Here is a 26,005-nt window from a genome sequence, read left to right on the forward strand (position 1 = left end):
TGGATGCCTGGTGCCAGAGCCACGGCCTCAAGCTAAATGCTAAAAAGTGCATAGTCATCCCCTTTGGGAAAAACAAGGTGCCCACAAATTACCACATAGGTGGTAATCCATTAAGTACGGAAGAAGTAATTAGAGATTTGGGGACCAACGTAGATAGTAATCTCTCCTTTGATAATCCCGTTGCCAAAGTGGTTAGAAAGACCTTCTATATAGCCCACCTTATCATGAAAGGGTTCACATCTAGATCAAGAGAGGTCATTGTGCCCCTCTACTCGTCACTCATCAGGCCCATAATTTAATACAATGCCCCTTTTGGGATGTACCTTACCCGACACCTGCAGCAACTGGAGAGACCCCAAAAGTACCTCACCAAGAGGATCATGGGCTACAAACAGATGTCCTGTGCAACTCAACTAAAGAAACTCCAGCTCTACTCAGTTGCATACCGCCTACTCAGAGGCGATCTATGCCTGATGTACAAAGCCATGTCAAACCCAGAATTAATGGCCATGCTCCACCTCAAAAAATCCAAGTCCCTTAGAGCTACATGATCCAGAGACCTAAACCTCAGCACAAAAATAAATAGGACATGCTGGAGGGACAGATTCATTTCCCAGAGGCTCCCCTCACTCTGGAATAGAATCCCAATTCATGTTAGACATAGCCCCTCGCTGACCCTCTTCAAGCGAAATTTGGACGCGTGGATGGGAAATCGCAGATTCACCCTTGGGATCTCTCCTGTGTCCCTGCTAGACAGAGGCACAGTAAACTAATCTTAAAATGGTACCTTCTTTGACCTACTTTACAGAGGCACAGTAGGCTAATCTAATAGGGAGGAGGAAGCCAAATACACTCTGGCTAGGCTTATAAATGCCCTAGGGCAGATAGCCTAGTATCTACCTATGAACCTATGAACCTATAATGTTAGAGAATGATGAGACTTCACATTGTGCTCTTCTACTAACAGCAGGTGATATGAAGACAGATTAATGTGAAAAGAATAAGTGCTAGATGTAATGTTAGAGAATGATGAGACTTCACATTGTGCTCTTCTACTAACAGCAGGTGATGTGAAGACAGAATAATGTGAAAAGAATAAGTGCTAGATGTAATGTTAGAGAATGATGAGACTTCACATTGTGCTCTTCTACTAACAGCAGGTGATGTGAAGACAGAATGTGAAAAGAATATGTGCTAGATGTAATGTTAGAGAATGATGAGACTTTGCATTGTGCTCTTCTACTAACAGCAGGTGATGTGAAGACAGAATAATGTGAAAAGAATAAGTGCTAGATGTAATGTTAGAGAATGATGAGACTTCGCATTGTGCTCTTCTACTAACAGCATGAGTTATGAAGACAGATTAATGTGAAAATAATAAGTGCTAAATGTAATGTTAGAGAATGATGAGACTTTACATTGTGCTCTTCTACTAACAGCAGGTGATATGCAATCATAGACAATTCTTTTCAAAGTTGATTCCATTGTATAACCTAAAAACTGTGACTACGCATATTGGCTTGTAGATAGATGCATGACTCATAAAAATTATGTATATAATCCCTTACTTTTTCTTTGTGTCACACATGTGATGCTGTAAACTGAGATTAATTTTTACATTTATTCTTAGGTACTGTGATAAAGTCTACTGGTTCCAAAAAGGCTCTTGTGGATTTCATTAATGGCAATATACAAATCACACCAATAAATTTCATAATCCCACTGGGAGGTGCTATGCCTTGCCCACCATTAAAGGTAAGCAGTAGTGTGAACTCTCCAGGTCTGCTTTTCACTGTTAGAAGCAAAACTGTGTCCTGCTCTTTAAAATGAATTTGCATAATACTTTTCTGAAAAAAATATTTTATTTAGATATTTTTAACAAGAGCTATTGATTTACATAAATGTGGTTCCGTGAGTTTTCGACAATCAAACCAATGAACTTTATACAAAATAGTGGGTATTCCAGGCCCAGATCATAAAGTAAATGAACTGTATTGAAGGAAGTTATTTCTTAATGATGCAGGATTATGAAACCAATTGTATTGGTACTCTTAAGAGAAGTTTTTAAAGGTGAGGAGAAAATGGAAATAATGTTTACAGCTGAGTATAAAATGGCAGATCAAAAACAATTCATTTTTTTTCAGAGGGCAAATATTGGTTTTCTTTGAAAATGATATATTTATTGTGGTATTATATTTTTTTTTGCATGATTTGGCAACTTCTCTGCATCCCTTCTTTAAGGTATTTGATGAGATTTGTCATTGCTGTCTGAGTTAGAGCTTAATTTCCCTAGTGATTTTAAAAGTAGCATCAATACTCTATACAAAGTTCTGTATTTCTGTGGATTTCAAGTAAACCAAATACTAGGCAAGGTTACTCATAGGTCCATAGGTTCATAGGTAGGTACTAGGCTATCGGCCTTGGGGCCTATATACTCATAACAAAAAACCTTCCCTGGCTTTCGCCACCAAAGAAAGTTATTTTCCTGCGCCTCTGTCTAGCAGAGCCACAGAAGCGACCCCCTGGGGTGAATTTCCTATTTCCCATCCAATTGTCGAGACTTTTCTTAAAGAGGGCTAATGAGGAGCTTTGCTTGACATGAATGGGTAGTCTGTTCCAGAGCATGGGAAGTCTCTGGGACAGGAATCTATCCCTCCAGCATGTTCTGTTTATTGTGGTGGCAAGGTTTAGGTCTCTGGAGCATGTGGCCCAGAGGGATTGGGGTTTCTTTAAGTGTAGCATGTCCTACAGATCTAGGTTTGGCATGGCTTTGTATGTTAGGCAAAGGTCGCCTCTGAGTAGGCGATAAGCGACGGAGTAGACCTGGAATGTTTTGAGATGGTCTGCATATGGCATCTGTTTGAGGCTGGTAATCCTCTTAGTGAGGCATTTCTGTGGCCTTTCTAGTTGTTGTAGATGTCTTGCAAGGTACATGCCAAATGGGGCATTGTAGTCTATAATGGGTCTGATGAGGGATGAGTAGAAAGGAACAATGACCTCTTTTTTTCTGGAGGTGAACCCCTTTGTGATGAGGTGTGCCACATTGAAGGATGTCTTGACTACTATGGTGATGTGATTATCAAAGGGGAGACTACTACCCACCTGTGTCAAAAGGTCTCATCACATTTCCGGTGTTTAGCAGGCTACCGCCTATGTGGTCATTCATGGGTACATTGTTTTTCCCAAAGGGGATGACACTGCACTTCTTGGCATTGAGCTTGAGGCCATGACTTTGACACCAAGCATCAGTCTCAGTGAGGCCCCTTTGTAGAATGCTCACATCATTAGGCAATTCCATTATGGCACCTAGTTTGCAGTCATCTGCCAACTTCATTAGCCAAAGAGCTGCTGTATTAGCCTGGACTTCTGAGAAGTAGATGCCAAATAGGAGAGGACCTAGGACTGAGCCTTGTGGTACTCCACCTGTCACCGGTCCGAAGTTGCATTTGGAGTCAGCTACTTTCACTGTGTGGGTTCTGTCAGTGAGCCAGTTGGCCACCCATCTTGTGACATAGGGATTTATGCTCAATCTAGTGAGTTCATCTATAATTCCAGAGTGGGGGATGGTGTTGAAAGTCTTGGCGAGGTCAAGATAGGCTGTGTGCACCACCTTACCCTCATCCATGACTCTGGTGACTGCTTCAAAGAAGTCAGTCAGGTTTAGGAGATATAACCTACATTTTACAAACCCAAACTGAGTGGGATCCAGAGTTTGGAGGTTACCTATGTCCTTGTTTATAAGCTCCAAGATGATAAGTTCCATGGCCTTGCAGACCAGGCTCGTCAGGTTAATGGGGCGGTAGTTCCTGGGGTCTGTAGTGCTGCCCCCTTTGAGGAGTGGGATAGCCGTCGCTGTGCACCATTCAGTAGGCACAAAGCCTGAAGTGAGGCTATGATTGAACATGGTAGTAAGGTGGGGTGCCAGTTCATTCTGTAGTTCGTGCAGAACGCAGCCTGGGATGTTGTCAGGTCCCATGGATGCTGTGTTCTTGGCTTTGGAGAGTGTGGTCTTTACTTGTGCAGCCATGATTACAGGGGCTTTGCATTTTTCTGGTATAGTGATGGGCCCTTTGGGGGGTGATGGGGGGGTGAAGTTTGCACTGAACCTATCTGCCAGGATGTTGGCAATATCAGTTGGTTCTGTATATCTAGTGCCATTATGCTGTAGCTCAGAGCAGTTCTGAGTATTGCCATTGAGATTCTTGACATAGCTGTAGAATGCTTTGTGACTGTCTTTAGAATTAGTGGTGATTTTATTTTTGTAACTAGCTTTGGAGGATTTTATGAGGGATCTCAGCTTCTTAATGAGGCTGACCAGGGAGTTCCTGCAATCAGGGGATTTTACTCTTTTTTTCAACAGCTTCTTCCTTCTGTTGTAGAGTTTGTTTATGGCAGAGGACCACCAGATTGGCTTCCTTTTTTTGGAGGATATCATCTTGGTTCTGTTGGGGATGGCACAATCCATGCACTCATGTATGTGTTATACAGTGCATTTGTATAGGATTCAGCAGTCATACCTCTACTCGTGAAGCTTGCGACTTCTGTCTTAAGAAGCATGAAGTTGGCTTTGGAGAAGTTTTTAACGGTGGTTTCCTTAATGGGGAGTGGGGCGGGATACTGGTGTCTGGGGTGATTACCTTATGGTTGGATCTGACCAGCGAGGAACATCAGTTGCCCATATTGGTAATGACCAGGTCCAGCATATTTTTGCCCCTGGTGGGGGTATGGACAAGCTGATCCAGGGTGTTGGAATTTATGAATTCCGGAAAGCGTTGCACAAATGAGTTAGTACATGAGTAGTTTTCCCAGTTGATGGTGGGGTAGTTGAAATTGCCCATTATTAGGGTATTGGGATGTACCTTAATATTACCCAGTATATCAAGAAATGTGGAGTGGGCATGCTGGGGCATGGTAGAGGATCTGTAACAAGCTACAACCTGGATTGCAGTCTTGCCCAGTGTTAGTTGCACTTGGATAATTTTGGATGCATTATGTTGAGCAACTAGCCTGGAGGTGTGAATATCCTTAATGAATATGGACACGCATCCTCCTTTAGTTTTTCGGTCCAGGTTAGGTGACCGAAAGGTGTGGTATGAGTTATAGCCTGATAATGCAGGGGTGCTCTCTGGAGCCTTGAACCAGGTCTCTGTCACTGCACAGATATCAATGTTATCCATTTTAAGGAGTGCCTCAAGTGAGGTCATTTTGAGGTTTAGACGTCTAGCATTGAGTAGCATTACCCTCAGATTTTGCTTGCTTATACCTGCTACGGTAGTGAGTTTGTAAAGGCACTATAGGGGTGGCAAGAGCCTTAGCCAGTATCCGGAATCCCAGGGGCAACTCATGTTGTCCCAGGCAGATAGACACTGGATCCCCTTAGAATGACACCAGAAGCTTAGCCAATTGTTGAAGTCAATCATTTTGTCTTTGTATTGTGGTATCATTCTGGGTGATGGCAGGATGCTACTCAGGGCTAGGGTCATACCTGCTTGGGCTACATGATCCAAGAGCTCCTCCATGTCTCTTTTCATGTAGTCCAGGGAGGTACATCTCAGGTCATTCACACCCACATGGACAATGACAGAGTCATATTTGTACTTGCGGAGTGACCTGAGTGCTTGCATTATGTGGTTGATCCTGGCATCCTGGCACCCAACAGGCAGCTTACAGTAACTTTCTCCTTGTTTAGCCTGGTGAGTGGGACATCAGTGTGCCTGACTATAGAGTCACCTATGACTAGTGTGTTGGGTACGTTGTTTTGCATTATGGACTGAGGTTGAGTGGCACACTGATTTTGTGGGTTATGTGTCATTTGCGTAGTGTTAGGGGTGGTGGTTGCTTGCGTTTCAGCTTTGGAGGTCTCTGTTGTTTGGGCAGATTTTTATTGAGAGCCTCCGCGAATGTAGGTATGTGTTTTGTGTTACTATGTGTGAGTTTAGGTGGTGTAAGTTTTAATAGACTATGTGTTGAGTGTGGTGTGGTGCAGATGTTTACCTTCTTCTCTTGACTGTCTAGTACAGTCTTGGCTGGAAAGAGCTTGGCTTCCAGTTTGGCTATATAAGTGCATCTCTTAGAGAGGGTTATCAGTGTACATGAGGCAATTGCTACATTGCCGCAAGATGCCCAGATTCATCAGTGGACAGGGGAAAATACCAGGAGCTGACCCGTAGACATGCCTGGATAGGAGTTTATTAATTCAAGTACTAAAATCTGTTTTCCTCAACAAGTGAGGAAAGTTGAGTGCTGCAGTAATTTGTAGATTATTTAGTGCTTGCAATGAGTTTTGAACAAGTGCTGAGCACAAGAAAATAGTTTTGAGTGCTAAAACTAGAAAACTGGCTTGTTCTAAGGGAAAATTAGAAGAGCAGACTTTCTGTCACCGGAAATAGTTCAACCGTAGTTAAACGGTGATGCGCAAAACCGCGTAAACACGTTTTTTAAACAGAAAAATGAAAGGGATAGAAATAGCCCAAATGGCCAATAAAACTACAGATTCTGAGCTGAAACCACTCCTCCAGTAACAGATAGGCTGCTCAAAGCTCACCACTCTTGCTGATGAACAGAGAAGCTTCCTTCAATCTTAGTAAGGTCTGGGCAACATAGAAACTACAAAACAGCCCAGAATTCAGCAAAATCTGAAAACAGGACTCTACTGGTTATAGAATGGTGGGAAACGAGTAGAGAGATATGATTTTTTTTCTTTGTTTTTTTTTTTTTTTTTAAATGTAAACAGATACAGTAAAACAAACACTTTTAAAGCAGAAAAATGGCTATTGCACTTGAGTGTGTAGCCCTCAACAGTTCAACTGTTGAAAAACACTTAAAAATGATCAGTTAAAGTGTAAACAGTATCAGAATTCAAAAAGTAGTTCAAATAAGTTGCAAAGTTAATAAAAATGCTTGGAATACTGCCGCTAGCGAAAATAAGGAATAAAAAGCAAAACAGAGGTACTTATTCCACTAAAAGTCTCCCTTTTCTCTCTCTGCTGCTGTAGAACTCTGCAGGACACCTAGGCAGGATCTTGCTGAGGTAGTACAAGTGCAAAAACCATGCAAATACGGGCTTTTAAACAGAAAGATGAATGGATAGAAATAGCCCAAAATGGCCAATAAAACTACATATTGTGAGCTGAAACCACTCCTCCTGTGACAGATAGGCTGCTCAAAGATCACCACACTCACTGATGAACAGAGAAGCTTCCTTCTATCTTAGTAAGGTCTGGGCAACACAGAAATGACAGAAAAGCACAGAATTCAGCAAAATCTGAAAACTGGTTATAGAAAGTTGGGAAACGAGTAGAAAGTTAGGATTTTTTTGTTTTTTGTTTTTTTTTTTTCAAAAATGTAAGCAGATATAGTAAAACAAACACTTTTAAAGCAGAAAAATTGCTATTGCACTTGAGTGTGTAGCCCTCAACAGTTCAACAGTTGAAAAATACTTAAAATTATAAGTTAGACCAGTTTTATAAACTTTATCACCAACAAAGGAATAGGGGGGAACCATTTTCAGAACAGATGAGAAAACAGCAAACAATGTCAGCAAATATATAAAATAATTCAGTCAGGCAACAATTAAGACAATGCAGAACTCTGAAAAGTGTCAAGAAATATACTTATCAGTGATATATTTCCAGACTGAGAAGCACTCCAGTCAGAACACAAGGAGATTCTAACAGTGTATGCTCCTTAGTTATTTAACACATATATGGAGCAGCTGTTAACTTTATTTTAAACAGAATCTCAGTTATAGTCCGTAAGATGTATAATTTTACCATAAGATTAATTACCTTTACTGATGATGCTATTATATACTTTTTTGTTCCTAGTCTGGTATTCCACAGATACCAAACACCAAAAATTAAGTTTTCAATAATCTCTAATTGTAAGATAAACCTTGTTCAATCTTTGCTATTTTCTATAAGTAATTATCATGTGTAGAATTGGTGGACCTAGGGTCAGTAATCAAATTAAATATGTACAATAAAACATGGTAAATTTAGCTTAAATAACATTTAAAACTTTTGGGAGATATCCCTGGGGATTCAGATAGATCCCCACTGCTGACAGTAAGAGCTGCAGCCAAAAGGGAGTGTTTGTGTGATGTATGAAAATATGATTCAGTGGCATGTTAGCTGCAATGAGATAAGACCTTATTATAAGCTAAATTGAATGGCTCTAAATTGCCTATAATTACCATAAATGCAAATCAGCACTTTAGCTCCCACTTACAACTAATGCATCTCATTCACACAGACACTCCCCCCATTTATTTTCCTACATGGATTCACGCATTCAAACACATACACACAGACACACAGGCATACCTCTTAGCTGTCCCTTAGTTGACAGTGTCCCCTATGTCTTTTCTTATTTTTTTCCCTACCCTTGTGAATCATAAATCCTTACAGTTAACCAATAATGCCGTATATTAGACTCTCAAATTCTTCTTAGTGTTCATAAAGTACATTGTGATGCCAGAGCAGTTCCTCTGTTAATGTCTTCAGTGTGTCCAAGTACAGTTCTCCTTCTTTTTATCTAGTGTTCCTCTTGGCTTTATCCCGAAGCCTTCCCCCTCATTTCTGTCAAGTGAACATGATTTTACAGACTGCTTCAGCTGTTTCCTCTTATATGTGACCTGTCCCTCATAACCAGGGTTGCCAGACATACCTATTTGAGTGGGACTAGCCCGGAATCAGCAGCCCAATACCGAGTCCCGCACTGCTGGTTAAAATCCCGGTGAAACAGCCTCTGCTTTGTTTTTTTTTTTTTTTATTGACCCATATGCTGGTATACGAGAAATCAAAAATTCGCAAAGCAGAGCCACTTCTTTTTAATGTGAAACTGCCTGATGTTCTGCATTGAACAGAAGAGGCTCCGTTGTGCAATTTTTTGATTGGGTCGTATACTGGCTTACCAGCATACAAGCCAATGGAGCTACTTCTGTTTAATGCTGAACTACCTGATGTTCCGCATTAAAGACCTTTTTTTTTTTAGAAATCTAGCAACCCTGCTAATAACTCAGGAACACTTGCAGTCAGTAAATAATGCCAGATATTAGAGTTCTATTCTTAATTTAATGTAAAAAAATGCCCTCTTTTACTAATGTCTTTGTTAGTCTAGAGCGCTAATGCTCCTGCTTTCTGTGTCAAGGGTGCAGAGTTTGTACACCTAACACATATTATACACACAAACTAATTACTATTCAAAAACATGCACTCTGATTGGACAGATCAATCAGTATGCCCATTACATTGAGTAAATCCCAATACAAACAAGACTGGAGCTGAAGTATTCTTGAGTGATCTGACTATGTGTTAGGGTATGCTCTTGTAGTACAGAAAAAAAAAGTTGCAACAAAAATATCCTCCAAACCTAGCTGGAATCTCAAAGGCTGCCTCCCCCATGTCTGACACACACAAGCCAAATTACAAAAAATATTTCAACAGGCAAATTGCAAAACTGAACCAAAAAAAAAAGAAATAACTTACATTACCCAAAGTCACACGTAATCTAAAAGTATGCCTCTCCCCCTATAGAGGTACTTAACGTGCCTGTAGTCTAAAAGAACATTTCAGGAGCCTAGCTCAGCGTTCAAATTTGACCAAACCAATGTCTCATTATGTAACTTGCTCACCTTAAAACAATTAAACAAATGAAGTGAGAAGAAACCAAACAGTGTACCACAGAAAGCAGCTCATTAACATTCCACAGCTTTAATCCTCTGCACTAAGTACTGGAGTGAAGTAAAACAGAAATAAGGGCCAGTTATATATCACTTCATGATATAGCAACAGCAGACCAAGAAAACAATGCAAGACCTAAGTCAATCAACATAAATCTTCTCTCCAAGATGATATAAAATCAACATGTATAAATATATATAGATATATATCTATAAAATAAGAAAAAAAAAGTCAGAGGAACAGAACGCTTTCCTCAATTCCATCATCTGCAAGCGTGAAGACATACATGCCCATATGCATGTGCAGTACATCAATTTTCAGCACAGAAGGAGGAAGAACTCTCAAGTCCCATTATACAATCACATTATTTAAGAAACGTAAACAATGGCTTTCTTAAGTAATGTGACTGCATAATAGCAATAATCCACTCCTGGATGGTGGTATCGCATGATTTACCCACAGTTTCCTTTGTTCGTTCACTTGGGCTTTGGCCTTGTGATCAAACCACACAAACCATGGGTAAATCCTGTAATACCTCACTTAGTCATGGATTAGGGGTTCTGAAGAAGTCTATGTTTAGACAAAAGTGCTTAACTTTGAACTGCAGTGGTTTTACCAATAAAGGTTGTCTGTCTCCACAACTAAGAACTGTAGTGCTTTCTACCATTGTTGTATTCATTTGCTGTAGTCTTTGGCTTCCTGGTCATTTGTTTGTTTTAGTCATGGATTGTTTATAAACTGGTTCAAAATATTAATACCCATATATCCCCTGTCCTGTCACTATTCCTAATGTACCTCATTTAGAAAATGCTGTATCACACCCCAGCTAGTCAACCGTATATCCCATCTATGACTAAGTTGCTAATAATCTACACACAGTTTCCCCACTTAGCTGTCTGCATCTGTAGAATGTATAAAACAGCCAAACCCATAACACAATAAGGAAATATAAATGTATGGTTTCCACACTGCTGTGTTTTTTATTCAGGTAAGTAAAACAAAAGACAACAGAAATAAATGTGTAAAAATAGTGGATATCTTGCTGACATATTAAACCAAACAACTTATTTTATTTAACGTGTTTGAGTTTGTGTTTATGGTCCTGTTGAGCCTTGGTTCATTCCACTATTTTTACACATTCATTTGTGTTGTCTTTTGCTTTATATACTTGAGTAGAACGTTTACTCCTTGGAGGTATTTGCTGGCTTTGATTCTAATTCAGGTAAGTATTTTAACTGTCTGCTGACATCTTCAATCCACTTCTGTTTGCTTTGTTAATCAAAGTATGAATCTCTTTACAGGCACTTTCCTTCCTCACTTCCACCGTAGTAGGTTTATGGACTTTTAAGAGCAATCAGAAACCAAAATAGATGTTTGTCAACATCTGGTATATCCTCTAAACTCCTTGGCTTATATAACACTAGTTCTTTCCCAGTAAAGATGGCTTGTTCCCAGATCCTTTGCCAATATCCTTCTGTCCCTTTCCAAAGCTCAAAAAAGTTGTTCACATGTCCAAAAGATATGTAACTTTCCAGCTAAAACACGACCCTTGTATGCATCGGTTCATGTGATGTATAAAAGCTATATAACTGTATATGTAGCAACAAAACAGCACTGTGAGGCAAGCAACTCCTCCTGGCGACAGTGCCAGCAAAAATGAGAAGTAGACAAGAGCAAGACGATAATCTGTTAGGTGTTAAGAAACAACTATTTAAAAGCTTTGTCAAGTATATGGAACACTGTGCCAAAAGCATCCTGTCTGCAAAAGCTCCTAAGACCTGCTCAATGTCATCCTCTTCCAGATTTCTACCCAACTATTTTTCCCAAATTTCCTGAAAAACTAAAGGACAAAAACCCTTCAGTGCTTCTATCCCCCAGACTAACATGGCAGTAACCATGTATGTAAAGCTTTACCCAGCATTAATTCTTTTTCATTCAAGGCAGACCAACCCTATTTCTGTTAAAAAAACAAGTGTCACTGTTGAAGGTATGTGTAAAGGTCAGTGAGTGGGATCCTGTACTTATCAGATAACTCCTGGAAGGTGTGCAAGTCTTAAGTCTCATACAGTGACAAGGTGTACTTGATACCAATTCCCAAAAGGCTCCTTAGACCCCTATATTGGGTACCTAAAATCCCTGTGATTACAAAAAGATTGAAAATAATCCCATTATACTTGGGTGACCACACAACTTTCTAATCATGCCTTACATCATCTGAGTGTATTCATTTAATCTGCCAGATTTACTTTCACTTCTTAATTTAGACTTCACCTGTATACCTACCAACCTACACAATGACTTCATCTCCAACTCTAGGTATTATTATGGCATCCACACTCCGCTATCATGTTGCAGAAGCCAGACTGACAACTTCATCACCCAAGATTACTTAGCCAAATTTGGTAGGCCCAAGCAACATGTGAAGACTGGAAAGGGAGCTCTCAGGTTGACCTAAAAATGAGCAGGTTGTCTCCTGAAAGGCTAACTTTGTGACATCACCCTCAACTTTCTGTTTAATAGATGTCTTCTTACAAATGGCCTTCTCCATGGAGTCTGTTGCAGTGTTGAAAGGAGTTACCCCTGTCTCATGTCCCAAAACAGCCTAACAGCCTAACTATCCCAGAAACTATCCCAGAGATGGCCTGCACCTGTCGCCCTTGGGATTCTAGATACTGGCAAAGGCTCTTGCCACCCCTATAGTGCCTTTTTAGGCAAGGTTCAAATGACAAATTCACCACCATAACAGGTACAACCAAGCAAAATCTGAGGGTAATGCTACTCAACGCTAGAAGTCTAAACCTCAAAATGCACTCACTCGAGGCACTCCTTCAAATGGAGAACATCGACATCTGTGCAGTGACAGAGACCTGGTTCAAAGCTCCAGAGAGCACCCCTGCATTACCAGGCTATAATTCATACCACACCTTTCGGCCACCTAACCCAGAACAAAGCACTAAAGGTGGAGGCGTGTCCATATTCATTAAGGCTATCCACACCTCCAGGCTAGTTGCACAGCATAATGCATCCGAGATTATCCAAGTGCAACTAACTCTGGGCAAGACTGCAATTCAAATTGTAGCTTGCTACAGACCCCTCACCATGCCCCAGGATTCCCACTCCTCATTTCTTGATACACTGGAAAGTATTAGGGTACAATTCAGCACCCTAATAATGGGTGATTTCAACTACCGCACCATTAACTGGGAAAACTACTCATGTACCAACTCTTTTGCTCAACATTTTATGGAATTCATAAATTCCAATGTCTTGGATCAACATATTCACACACCCCCACCAGGGGCAGCAATATCCTAGACCTGGTCATTGCCAACATGGGCAACCGATGTTCCACACCAGAGGTCAATTCCTTGTTGGTCAGATCCGACCACAAGCTAATCACCCTAGACATCCACATCCAGCCCCCACCCCCAATTAGGGAACTCACTGTAAAAAACTTCTCCAAAGCCACCTTCACACTTCTTAAGACAGAAGTGGCAAACTTCATGACACCCATGCAGATTGACAATAGAGGTATGACTGCTGAATCCAACACAAATGCACTTTATAAGTACTTACACGAGTGCATGGATAATGCTATCCCTAATGGAACCAAGATGCTATCCTCCAAAAAAAGGAAGCCAATCTGGTGGTCCTCTGCCATAAACAAACTCTACAACAGAAGAAAGAAACTGTTGCAAAAAAGAGTAAAATCCCATGATTGGAGGAACTCCCTGGTCAACCTCAGTAAGAAGCTGAGATCCTTCATAAAATCATCTAAAGCTAGTTACGAAAACAAAATTGCTACTGACTCTAAAGACAACCACAAAGCATTCTATAGCTGTGTCAATACATTGCAGTACCCTCAATACCTAATTTCTCTTAACTGGTCTTTTCAGTCAGTTCACATTAAATATGCAGATAACCACATTCTATTAAATAAAACCAGGCCATCACAGACATCTCAAGATCCCCTGTTGATTTACTTTCAAGACATACTTTCCCACTCCAAACCAGCCCCAACATAAAGAAGTAGATGCAGATTTAGCACATGAGACCAAATGACCAGCTCTGGTCCAGGTCCAGCATAGATTTATTTATTATTTTATTTTACATTTCTTTACCAGGAGTGTCCAGTTGGGCTAGCAGCCCATTTTCAGCAGAGGCCCGGAGAGAAATGCTCCAAGATACAATATTATTAATATGAATACATAGAACACATGAGGTTAACACACATTTACAGTGCAGGTATTATACAATATACTCTAATTCAGAATATGTATAGGCTTAGGACAAATGTAGAGAAAAAAGTAGAGTTTGATAAGGTCAGAGACAGAGAGAAGGTAATTTAGGTACCATAGTGGAAGTTAGGTATAAGTTGTTTGTAAGTGCTGAGAGAGGTCAAGTATCAGATGTTAGATTAATATGAAACCACTTGTTAAGATGAAGGAGGAAAATGAATAGTAGTGTGATTAGTAATGAGAGATTGAAAAGTAATGTGATTAGTAATGTTGTTGTTGTTGTCTTTCGGCTTTTCCCGGTTAGGGGTCACCACAGTGGACCTCCGGTCCGCTAATGATTGGCAGTAGATTTTGATGAACGTCGAGGTGCCAGCTCGACATTCAACCTCCAACAAAGGCACACCCATTTACGCATGTCTTTCGAACGCCCACCCAACCACGGGGAGGACATGCAGACACCACACAGAAGGCACTCCCTGCACTCCAGCTGAGAATTGAATGGGAGAACCTCTTGCTGTGAGGCAACAATGCTACCGCTGCACCACCACGGATGATAATGACAGTTGTAAAATGAAGAGAAAGCAGTGGGGCCAGAAAAAAGAGTTGCAGAATATTAGGATTAGGAAGAGAAGAGGGGAAACAGAGATTAAAGTCTGGTCAGCTTGGGGAAGAACAAGAGCATCACCAGTTCTTTGTAAGAGGTTTTTGAGAAGCTTTTTGAAACTGGAAGAGTTGGTTGTGATAACTATATGCTGGGGAATAGAGTTCCATATTTTTGATATTTATTTTGAGAATAGAGCATCGCTGTGACTATTATTTTATCTAGTGATCTCAATAATTTGCTGGATGATCGGACGGTTCTACTGTTAGAGTAGGGTTGGGCTAAGTTTTTGAGGGCAGGGCAATTATCTGGTTGGTGTATAATGGTGTGGGCAGTTGTTAGCAGGTTAAAGGTTAATAGATTTGTAAGTTAGATCCAGTTAAATTGGTGAAGAGCTGAGCAATGGTGGGGTCTGTTTGTGTGGTTAGAGGCAAACCTGACTATTTTATTGTAGCAAGTCTCCAACCTATTTAGGTCAGTTTTTCTTAGATTTGTAAAAATTGAGGAGGCGTATAACAGGGCGGATAGTAGATGTGTTCTGGCACTAGACTGTTTGGAAATTTGGAAGAGAAATGGCTTGGTGCTGTACAGAGAAGCTAGTTTGATGTGTACCTTTTTGATTGTCTAGGCTATGTGTTTGTCATATTTAAGTATATTGTTGATGGTGACGCTAGCAGTTTAGTGTGTTCCACAGGTTAAATTTTGGTGTTGTTGGAGGAGTATATAGGAAAGGCATGGGAGGCTGAGCTGTTTTGTTGTTTGAGAATAGCATTAGTTTGGTCTTATTGGGGTTGAGTATAAGTTGATTGAGAGACAGATATTGTTCTATGTCTGTAAATGGTTTTTGAGTTATTTGTAAGAGTTTGGGAAAAGAGGTGGCTGCACAGATGAGTGATGAATCATCTGCATATTGTACAATTGATGCTGAGCGGGTTGCTAAACTGAGATTGTCGGTAAAAATGTTAAAGAGTAGTGGTCCAAGAATTGAACATTCTGGTACACCTACTGGGACTGAAAGTAGAGATGTGATTTTGTTTTGCCACTTGATAAATTACATATCTATCTATATATATATATATATATATATATATATATATATATATATATATACATGGGTCCACTTTTTAATTTCGAAATACCAAAATCTTGATTTTTGAGATACCGAACTCAAAACATCGAGATTTTGGTATCTTGAAAGTGAAAAGTGAACCAAAAAAAAAAAACAACTAAAATAATGTTTTTGCAGGGGGTGCAAGACCCCCTGCACCCCCCACACCACCCTACTTTAATATACCAACTCCGAGATTGTGCTACAGTGAAGAGAACAGTAAGTGGAACAGGAGCATTACCATTCTCTTCACTGTAGCGTGATCTCACTTTTTAATTTTGAGATTCCAAAATCTCGACTTTCTGGGATCGGTATTTTGAAAATTGAGATTTTGGTATTTCGAAATTAAAAAGTGGACCCATATATATATATATATATATATATATATATATATATATATATATATATAGATATGGATATATATGGATTCACTTTATATCCTCGAAATACTGAAATGTCGAAATTCAGTATTTTGAGGCTATAAAGTCGAAACCTAAAAACAATGAAAACTCAGAAGCACGAAATTCAAAATCTTGCACACCGGAGATTTTGAATTAGCGCTTCTACTCCACACACACACACACACACACACACACACACACACACACACACACACACACACACACACACTTTCCTCCCCACACACAAACACAAGCTCTCTACTACATAAAAGCAGGGGGACAAGCCCCCTTGCACACCCCCGTACTTAAATATTCTAACTCCGAGGTTGCACTACATGCAAACACACACAAAACATCACCACACAAGCTACATTCTGATATTGTTAATCCTCATTCATTCCTTACATTTGGGTATAGGTTCCGACCTCGGAACTGAGCCGGCCATCTTCCAAGCTCGCTTCAGCTACAAACTCTCGAGCTAAAACTCTTACCTAGAATTCCCCTCTTCCTGTTACCTCAGATTTAGTTTTCCACATCGCCATTTGGTCATGTCAAGCTACTTCTCTTGAGCTAAGTGCAATATTTTTCGTCATACTAAATTCTAAAACAACCTTTTCTCACAGAAAGGTTATTAGATAGTTTTCTCTTACCTTATCACATTTAGCGACTATCCTTTCTTGAATCTTTTCAATTCCTTTCCTCCTCTTTACCGCGAGGTAATTTCTTTTTACCATTGTTGGTAAACCCCTTTTCTTTTTTACCTTCGGGTAATTCTTGTACCATTGCTGGTATTTTTTTCTGTTTTTTCCTTCTTTCTTTCTAACATGGCAGATGAAAAACGTAGTCCAGGATTTAAAAGATGTTCAGATTGCGGCCATCAATTACCTACCTCGGATGCACATTCCCTGTGTGTCTATTGCTTGGGTGTGCCTCATTTAACAGTTGACCCACCCTGCGGGATTTGTAAGAATTTCTCTAACAGGACGTTGATTGAGAGAAAAAATAAATTGATATTGAAGGGGCTACTTAAATCTCCTTTATCAGAGGCTATTTCTGGGTCGGGGGCTTCAACCCCTCCAAGAGCCCATAAGAAAAAGAGTGATGAACATTTAAAGGCCAAGTCTCTTCCTTCGTCCCCTGCTGGGGACTCACACGGACCAAGACCCAAGAAAGCTAAGCTTTCCACTTCAGATTTGACTTCTTCATCTCCAGTGCTTTCGGTGCCTAGACCTTCGGCACCGAGGCCATCGGCGCCATCTGTGACTTCGGCACCGACTAGTGTGCCCTTTACTGTATCGGTACTGAGGGGCTCCTTTTTTCAGACTTCTTTACCGGCACCGACTGTCCAGTCGATGCAGGCTGTTATGACGTCAATGGATTTTCCGACACCCATTGCCCTTTCGGCTCAGACAAATTACCCGGCACCGACTACCCTCCCAGCACAGACAATTCAGTTATCGGCACCAATACTTTTGGTTCCAGCCTTAGTGCCAACAACCACTTCGGTACCGACCTTATCGTCGGTGCAGACCATGACTTTGGCACTGATGATTTCCTCAGTGCAGATACCTGTAGTTCAGTCCTTTGCAGCCTCGTCGTTTTCAGTGCAGACCTGTGAGGTGGGCACAGAGCTTGCTCCATCTTTGGATAGACCTGACTCCCCCTCAGCCATGTCCGTGAAGTCCACTAGAAGCCTCTCTGAACACAACGTGTTGCGTTTTGTAGATCAAGTACTTTGGCCAGAGGTATCCCGCCCCCCAGGACCTATCCTTCCTCTGGAGGTGATCACCCTTTGCCAAAGACCCCTTCTTATTCTCCTCTTTCATTGCCTTTGAAGCCCCTTGATATAGCACAGTCTTCCCACTCTATGGTTCCCTTTATGGACCTCACTAAGGAGCCGCAGTTGCCTTCGTGGCAGGAGTGTTTTGCTACATCCCATGATGTCAGCTGTGGCATACGTAATTTGGTGTTCCACAGCCATCCAGGGACTCCGAGTCAGCAGGCTGAACCACTTAGGAGAGAGGTGACCCCTGTCCTGGACACTCACCCCTCTTCAGGTGGACCGTCCTTCCAGCTAATGGAGAAGGCTCTGGCATCAACTGGTGATCCTGTGCTATCACTCTCCCTGCCCTCCTCTGGACCGCTATGTACACAAGTCGCTTTTGTCAGACACTGAGTGCAAGGGCCTCAGGATATACTCCCACAGGAAACCCCTTTTGCGCAGTCTTCCCCAGCTTCTCCCTCTGAGGAAGTTCATCAAAAAAGCTTGTGCAAGAGGAAGCACATGGACTCCACAGTGGAGTCCCTTACTGCAGGCACAGACTTTGATGATGGGGCAGGGTCCCCTCGCTCACCCTCTGAGGTATCCTTTGGTGATATTCTTGAAATTCTTAAACAGAGAAGTGACTGGCAACACTCGAAACCGACCTCTGAAGAGTCGGTGTTTCTGCAGGCCTTTCACTCCCGGCCCCCTACATCCTGGGTTACTCCACCTGCTGACGAACTGCTCTGGCTCATCATGCAGCATGTGTGGAAGGCTCCTGACACCGTTGAGGCCATTCCCAGAGGCCAGATAAAATTTTGTCCCCTCCTGCTACTGACCCCCATTGGTCCAAATGTCTTCCTGTAGATGCTTTGGTGGTTGCAGCCACAACTAAAAAGGACCCAGCAGAAGAAGAAAGCCAGACTGTCCATCCACCCAACAAAGAGTCCTGGGCTCTGCACAGAATAGGGAAGCAAACTTTTGCATCAGCGACCTTTGCTATCAGGTCCCTGAACTGTATGGCACACTTTACCAGGCTTCAAAAAGACTTAATTTCTGAGCTCTCTGAAACTTTGGCTGGTGCCGTGTCTGATGTGGTCCATGACAATGTGGCCTCTCAGCTATCCACCATTGAATCAATTACTAACTCCTCCATGCACCTGATATCTCACGCATCAGAAGGAGCAGCTAGAGCGGCAAGTTCAGGCATTGTTCTGAGACGACACACCTGGATGCGCTTGTGTAATTTCACAGAACCCTTCAAGGCTTCCTTTCTCAACGTTCCCATCGAAGCCTCTTCATTGTTTGGATCCAAGGTTAAAAGCACACTGGCCAGATGTGAACAGGACGGTAAGACCCTTTCTGCCGTGGGTGTCCATTATTCTTCCCCTCAACAGGCTTTCTCCAGAAACCAGAAGAGTGGGAAAATATGGTACAAAAAGTCTTAGGGTCCTTTCCGTGACACACAGGCCGAGTTCTCCCCTAGAGGCAGAGGGAGAAACTCACAGGGAAGATGCCCTTTTCGGGCCAGAGGGGGTCTGCATAACCGGGGTACCAGGGACTCTTTCCCTGGCCAATCCTACCAGCGCTCCTGAAGAGTGGCCCAACTGCTTTCCTCTGGAAGTGGCTGGGGGTCATTTCTCTTTTTACCTTTCTGCCTGGCTAACCATCACCACCAATTCTTGGGTACAAAGGATAATAACCAGAAGTTATCATATTCCCTTAGATCTTTGTTCCACCCCCCAACAAACTTACCTGACATTCCACCCAGTCAAAGGGAAGAAGCAGCATTAGAGATATCAAAGCTACTAAGAAAAAGAGTCATCCAAATAGTCCCTCCAGACCAGATAGGATCCGGATTCTAATCGACTATTTTTGGTGCCAAAGAAAACCGGTGACTGGAGACCAATTTTGGATCTCAGCATATTGAACAAGTTTGTAAAAGTAAAAAAATTCCGGATGGTCACAATACAGTCTATCCTTCCGCTTTTAGAAAAAGACGATTAGATGTGCTCGATAGATCTTCAAGATGCGTACTACCACATAAAAGTGGACAGGCCATCAAGAAGATTCCTTTGCTTCCATGTGGGCCAGTCACTACCAGTTCAGAGTACTGCCCATTGGACTCTCTACAGCCCCCAGAGTGTTTACAAAGTGCATGGCAGTCGTCACAGCTCACTTGCAACTACAAGGATTCCAGGTGTTTCCATACCTAGACAACTGGCTCATCTCCGCCCCACCAGACATCTATTGGAAGAAGCCCTGGCATACTCTCTCCTTTCTGCAGAAAGGCTAGGCATAACCATAAACTGGCAAAAATCCAATCTCACCCCATCTCAGTCCACAGAATTCATAGGGGTCATCTTGAATACAAAAAATTGCAGAGCATCCATTCCACAGCACAGAATTCTAAGGATAAAGCAACAACTGATCCCAATCCTTTCTAGGGAGAAATCCACAGCTCACTCTATTCTACAGTTGTTGGGTTCCATGGCAGCCTCCATCACCATTGTTCCCCTGGCCAGGTTTCACATGAGGCTTCTACAATGGCTACTGCTCACCCAATGGTATCCCTTTCAGTACCCTCTTTCAGACAAAATTCGGGTAACTCACAGGTGCAAACAGGATTTAAATTGATGGATGGCCCACAACCCATCACAATAGTCTCACCCCTTCTCCGCCCAACAGCCCAAGGGTACAGTGACCACGGACACCTCCCTGATGAGGTGGGGGGGCTATGTCAGGAACAGACAGTTCAAGGTACTTGGTCCGAAATGGAGGCCCATCTGCATATAAATGTTCTAGAGCTGAGGGCGATGCTTCTGGCATTGCAAGCATTCCATCCCCTGCTGCCGTCTGGGACTATTGTGATACAATCAGACAACACGGTGGTCTGGTACATCAACAAACAGGGCGGAACCAAATCTTACCCACTCTGTCGAGAGGCCATGAGGATATGGCAATGGGCGATGGCTACCAACCATTTTCTTCTAGCAACGCACATTCCTGAGGGTTCCAACATGATAGCAGACAGACTCAGTAGGTGTAGTCTACACCCTCATGAGTGGTCCCTGAATCCCTTGATAGCGGCAGAGATTTTCAACCGCTGGGGTCTTCCTTGCTGCGACCTCTTTGCGTCCCTGACCAACTAAAAATGCAGCAACTATTTCGCCCTGATTCCCCCTCCGGGACAGTCACCCAGGGACGCTCTAGTCCATGATTGGCCCTCGGGTCTACTTTATGCATTTCCACCTCTCCCATCATTCCCCAGTTTCTGAAGAAAGCCTGCCGGTTGAAGAACAAAGTGATCCTCATAGCACCATATTGGCCTCATCAGATTTGGTTCCCCTTCCTTTGGCCTCACCTTCTAGATCAACCGTGGATTCTCCATCCAACCCCGGGGTTGATTTCTCATATGCAAAATCTGATTCACCCCAACTTGGACAGCCTGAAGCTCACAGCTTGGCTCCTCCAGTTCCCTTGATTGCCAGGCAGAATGATCTTTCTTTGCCAGTACGTGACATTCTTATTGCATCTCATAAGTCTTCCACCAGAATTACGTATCTAAGCAAGTGGAAAAGATTGACTTTTTGGCTGAAAGAAAAAAAAGGTAGATCCTTTTTCACCACCAGTGTCGATAGTACTGGAGTATCTAGCCACCCTTTTTCAATCCGGTCTATCGAGCTCTACCATTAGAGTTCATTTGGCTGCATTATCTAATTTCCATGATGGTGTCCAAGATTCCTCTCTTATGTCACACAAATTATGCAAGACTTTCATAAAAGGTGTGAATCATCTAAAACCCCCTTTTAGAGAACCTACTCAACCATGGGACCTGTCATTAGTTCTACAAGCTTTAGCAATGCCAACTTTTGAACCAGCTTCTTCTTGTGACCTCAAATACTTGTCATGGAAAACCTTGTTTTTGGTTGCCATTACTTCTGCCAGACGTATTTCTGAGCTTCAAGCCTTATGCATCAAGTCCATATTTGATTTTTCATACAGATAGGGAACTAATCCTTCCTTTCTGCCAAAAGTGATCGCTGAAATGTCCATTAATCAAACCATTGAATTGCCAGTTTTCTTCCCCAACTATTCAAACAAAGGAGAGTATTGCCTACATACCCTAGATATTCACAGGCAAATTTGCTTCTACTTGAACATGATTAAGGCCTCTCATAAATCAGACCAGTTATTTTTGGCCTATTCTGAACCTAGATTAGGATGTGCTGTTGCTAAGGTCACATTGGCTAAATGGTTGAAAGACTGTGTGACCTTCATTTATAGACAACATAATATTCCATTACCTACTACCATAAAGGCTCATTCTACAAGGTCGGTGGCAATTTCTGCTGCCTTCCATGCCAGAGCTTCTTTACATGACATTTGTGCAGCTGCAACTTGGGTTACCCCTCATACCTTCATCAATAATTACAAATTGGATTTAGCCTCCAGGTGAAGAGCATCTTTTGGTTCTATGGTGTTCAGGAATGTCCTTCCATGAGAGCCTCCCAAGAATAAAGGTAGCTGGGGACTCTGTCCCACAAGTAAGGAATGAATGAGGATTAACAATATCAGATAAAGAAGTTATGTCTTACCATAATGTTCCATCTGAATTGCTGATCCTCGTTCAGTCATTACGACCCTCCCTCCTTCCCCCTCCTGTGGCTTCTAGTGGATCTCACCATCCGGTTCTATTAGGTCATTTGACCAGAGGTAGCCTCTACCTTCTTTTGACTTGAAAACTCAATCTGAGGTAACAGGGAGAGGCAAATTCTGGGTAAGAGTTTTAGCTCGAGAGGTTGTAGCTGACGCGAGCTTAGAAGATGGCCGGCTCAGTTCCAAGGTTGGAACCGATACCCACACGTAATGACTGAACGAGATCAACAAGACAGATGGAACGTTATGGTAAGACATAACTTCTTTTTCTCCTTGCATACACACATCGCAGCAACAAAACACACTAAAACACACCACAGCTCCTACCCAAAACCTTTAACACATACACACTTACCTGAATCCATAACCACAGCGAAATGACAGAAGCGCTAATTCAAAACCTGGTTTTGAATTTCGCGCTTCTGAAGTTTTGCTCTTTTCAGGATTCTACTTTATGGGCTTGAAATACTGAATTTAGATATTTCAGTATTTCGAGCTTCTAAAGAGAATCCATATATATATATATATATATGTGTGTGTGTGTGTGTGTGTGTGTGTGTGTGTGTGTGTGTCTGTGTATATATACACTTATATATAAATAAACAAATATGTATGCATACACACACACACACACACACACACACACACACACACACACACACACAAATATATGTATGTATGTATAAAAAAAGCAAGCACTTACAAGATGATTTGCCATAGTAGCCTGGCACAATTGGGAAGACAAAGCACAATACTACAAACTAAACCACTGTGTGTCACTTTAAACTACTCCTTGAAATACAAAGCCTGTTTACAAATGCAAGTCCAGGAACCACTTCAACCATAAATAAAATAAAAAAAAAATACAACTCAATGGTAAGATATCAGAGTTTTGCTTTATGAACCAGCATGCAGGGACAAACATAGCTTTAAAGTAGCCACATCTTGCACATGGATATTAAGTTTACGTTTAAGTGGAGGGCATTGACCTTGTTTTAGGGTCTTGAAGATAAACGGATTTAGAAGCAATGTCACCATGTTGGTCACAGATAACCAATATGTGTTTTCAAGCAGCTTTAGCTGTAAGAGGGTCTACTTAATCAAAGGATGAATCTACAGATCTTATTCTCTACCATTTGAATTCTACTGATGTTATTAGTTGAATGCAGCCCAAGAAAAGAGAAACCATATTTGAGTCTGGGCAAAATAATATTTTTAGCTATAGATAATCTAGCTATTAATGTTTTAGTAAATATTTAAACATTTTATTAAATAATTTGATAATTAAATCTTATAGCTCCTCTTTTTTAAGAAGATTAATTGTTTTGGATGCGTTTGATGCATGTAACTGCTCAAGTGAGCATTTATATGTTAAGAAAAATCTACCTATGGACTCTTCAAGTGTTAATATAACATCATTCTTCATACCTAAATCAGTCAACACTAACATTTTAAGAAAAAAATATTTTTAATATATTTTTCATTACTTTGCATCCTATATGTACAGTACTAAACTGTTTTCATTAAAGGCGAATTTCTTTACTCTGCTGCCTGGGTCAGATGTAACTCCATTTTATCCTAATCTTTTGATTGTGTTCCTTTATGGTAAAATGTCATACAAGTTATTCCCTCCTTGGAACATAATAAATTAATTGATTTTCATGATATACAGCTACAGATTCTCTACTAGTTGCATATTTTCCTAATTTTTTTATGAGTATGTAAAATCTGCAACATTACAGAAGCAGATAGTTTTTATTTTTATTTTTTTAACTATAAGATGGTTTCACCTTTAAGTGATTTTGTAACCATCAGATTAAGAAGGAAGAGTTAACAAACATTTCAGTTTAGGTTGCAAGTTTTGTTGGAAGAGCTTGTGGTTGCAGTGGTGGACTTCAAATCCTTAATTACAACTCTTCCAGCACTTGGTGAATGCAACATTATGACAATGTGGTTATCCTTACACAAGATATCCGGTGATCACTTTTTGAACTCTATTAAAATTTTGCCATTTCCTTAAAATAAGTAATAATTTTAAGAAACACTTTGGTGATTGGATGACTACATGGAAGTGCATATAAGAAGCAATCTGAAAAAGTTTGTCGAAGAAGTTTTTGAATGTTTAATTTGAATATGTTTATATAGGAGTGTTTAAACTAAAGCTGATTAGTTCTTTCTGGTTATAAGTGAAATGGTTGGTCATTCGTTCATTCATTCTGTCAGTCATTCTCTGATTACCAATTTAATCCATTTCAGGGATGTAAGGCAGCTGCAAGAAATCCTGGTTCTCAGTGTCACAAAGCATAGACAGTGTTCCTGAATAGTGCTCAAACCTATCACAGGACACTTACCTTTGTGTTGTATGCACACCTGCAGGCAATTTCAATGAACACCAGTATACTTCTTAAAGACATGGGACCTGGTAAAAACTCACACAGATGTAGGGAGAAGGTTCAAACTCTGCTCAGAAAGCATTCCAGCCAAGAATCAAACTGGAAAACCAACCTCTGTGAGACAACAGTTCTAAATGACTCACTACTCTGTCATCCATAGTTGTTTATATTGTCAATTATTTGTAACTGCTCTGTTACTCTTTTGGAAAATATTTACTGAACACTATTGAATCTTTTGTGATAAAATTCTTTAATGGTGATGAGCTAGCACTAAAAATATATATCAATAGGTTAAAAACCTCGTCTGATGGCTCCCACCATGAAAGGCTCGCATAGTCAGAAGGACAGCATCCATTAGGGCATCATTTTAAAACGGACAGCCACACTGGTCTAACCGATATATGCAGAGCAGATTTAAGGTTACTACATAGGTTCATAGATAGGTACTAGGCTATTGGTCTTAGGGTCTATATAAGCCTAACCAAAATGGTATCCTGGTTTTCGCCACCCAAGAAAATTATTTTCCTGTGCCACTGTCTAGCAGAGCCACAGATGTGATCCCTGGGGTGAATTTTCTATCTCCCATCCAGCCATCAAGATTTTTCTTGAAGAGTGCTAATGAGGAGCTTTGTTTGATATAGATAGGTAGTTTGTTCCAGAGTATGGGAAGTCTCTGGGACAGGAATCTATCCCTCCGGCATGTTCTGTTTATTGTGGTGACAAGGTTTAGGTCCCTAGAGCATGTAGCTCAGAGGGATTGGGATTTCTTTAAGTGGAGCATGTCCAACAGCTCTGGGTTTGACATAGCTTTGTATGTTAGGCAGAGATCGCCTCTGAGTAGGTGATTTGCGACGGGGTAAAGCTGGAGTTTTTTGAGACGGTCTGTGTAGGGCATCTATTTGAGGCCAGTAATCCTCTTTGTGAGGTATTTCTGCGGCCTTTCCAGTTGTTGTAGCTGTCTTGTGAGGTACATACCAAAAGGGGCACTGTATTCTATAATGGGTCTAATGAGTGATGAGTAGAGGGGAACAATGACCTCTTTTTTCCTGGATGAGAAATCTTTTATGATGAGGTATGCCACATAGAAGGATTTCTTGACTACTGTGGCAATGTGATTATCAAAGTAGAGACTACTGTCCACCTGTGTCCCAGGGTCTCTT

The 26,005-nt window shown here is 41.2% G+C and overlaps 1 protein-coding gene across 1 annotated transcript in view; it reads left to right on the plus strand.

Annotated features, from left to right (window-relative positions):
* VWA3B (von Willebrand factor A domain containing 3B) overlaps window positions 1-26,005 on the plus strand; it is a 2,054,405-nt gene that overhangs the window by 1,521,939 nt on the left and 506,461 nt on the right. The window contains exon 22 of the mRNA XM_044071813.1: window positions 1,631-1,755. Within this exon, the coding sequence (XP_043927748.1) occupies window positions 1,631-1,755 (125 nt within the window). The remainder of the gene's footprint in view (window positions 1-1,630; window positions 1,756-26,005) is intronic.

This window comes from Protopterus annectens, chromosome 5.part0, assembly GCF_019279795.1.
Source record: "Protopterus annectens isolate FY-2018-M chromosome 5.part0, PAN1.0, whole genome shotgun sequence".
In the NCBI taxonomy this organism is placed as follows: domain Eukaryota; kingdom Metazoa; phylum Chordata; order Ceratodontiformes; family Protopteridae; genus Protopterus; species Protopterus annectens.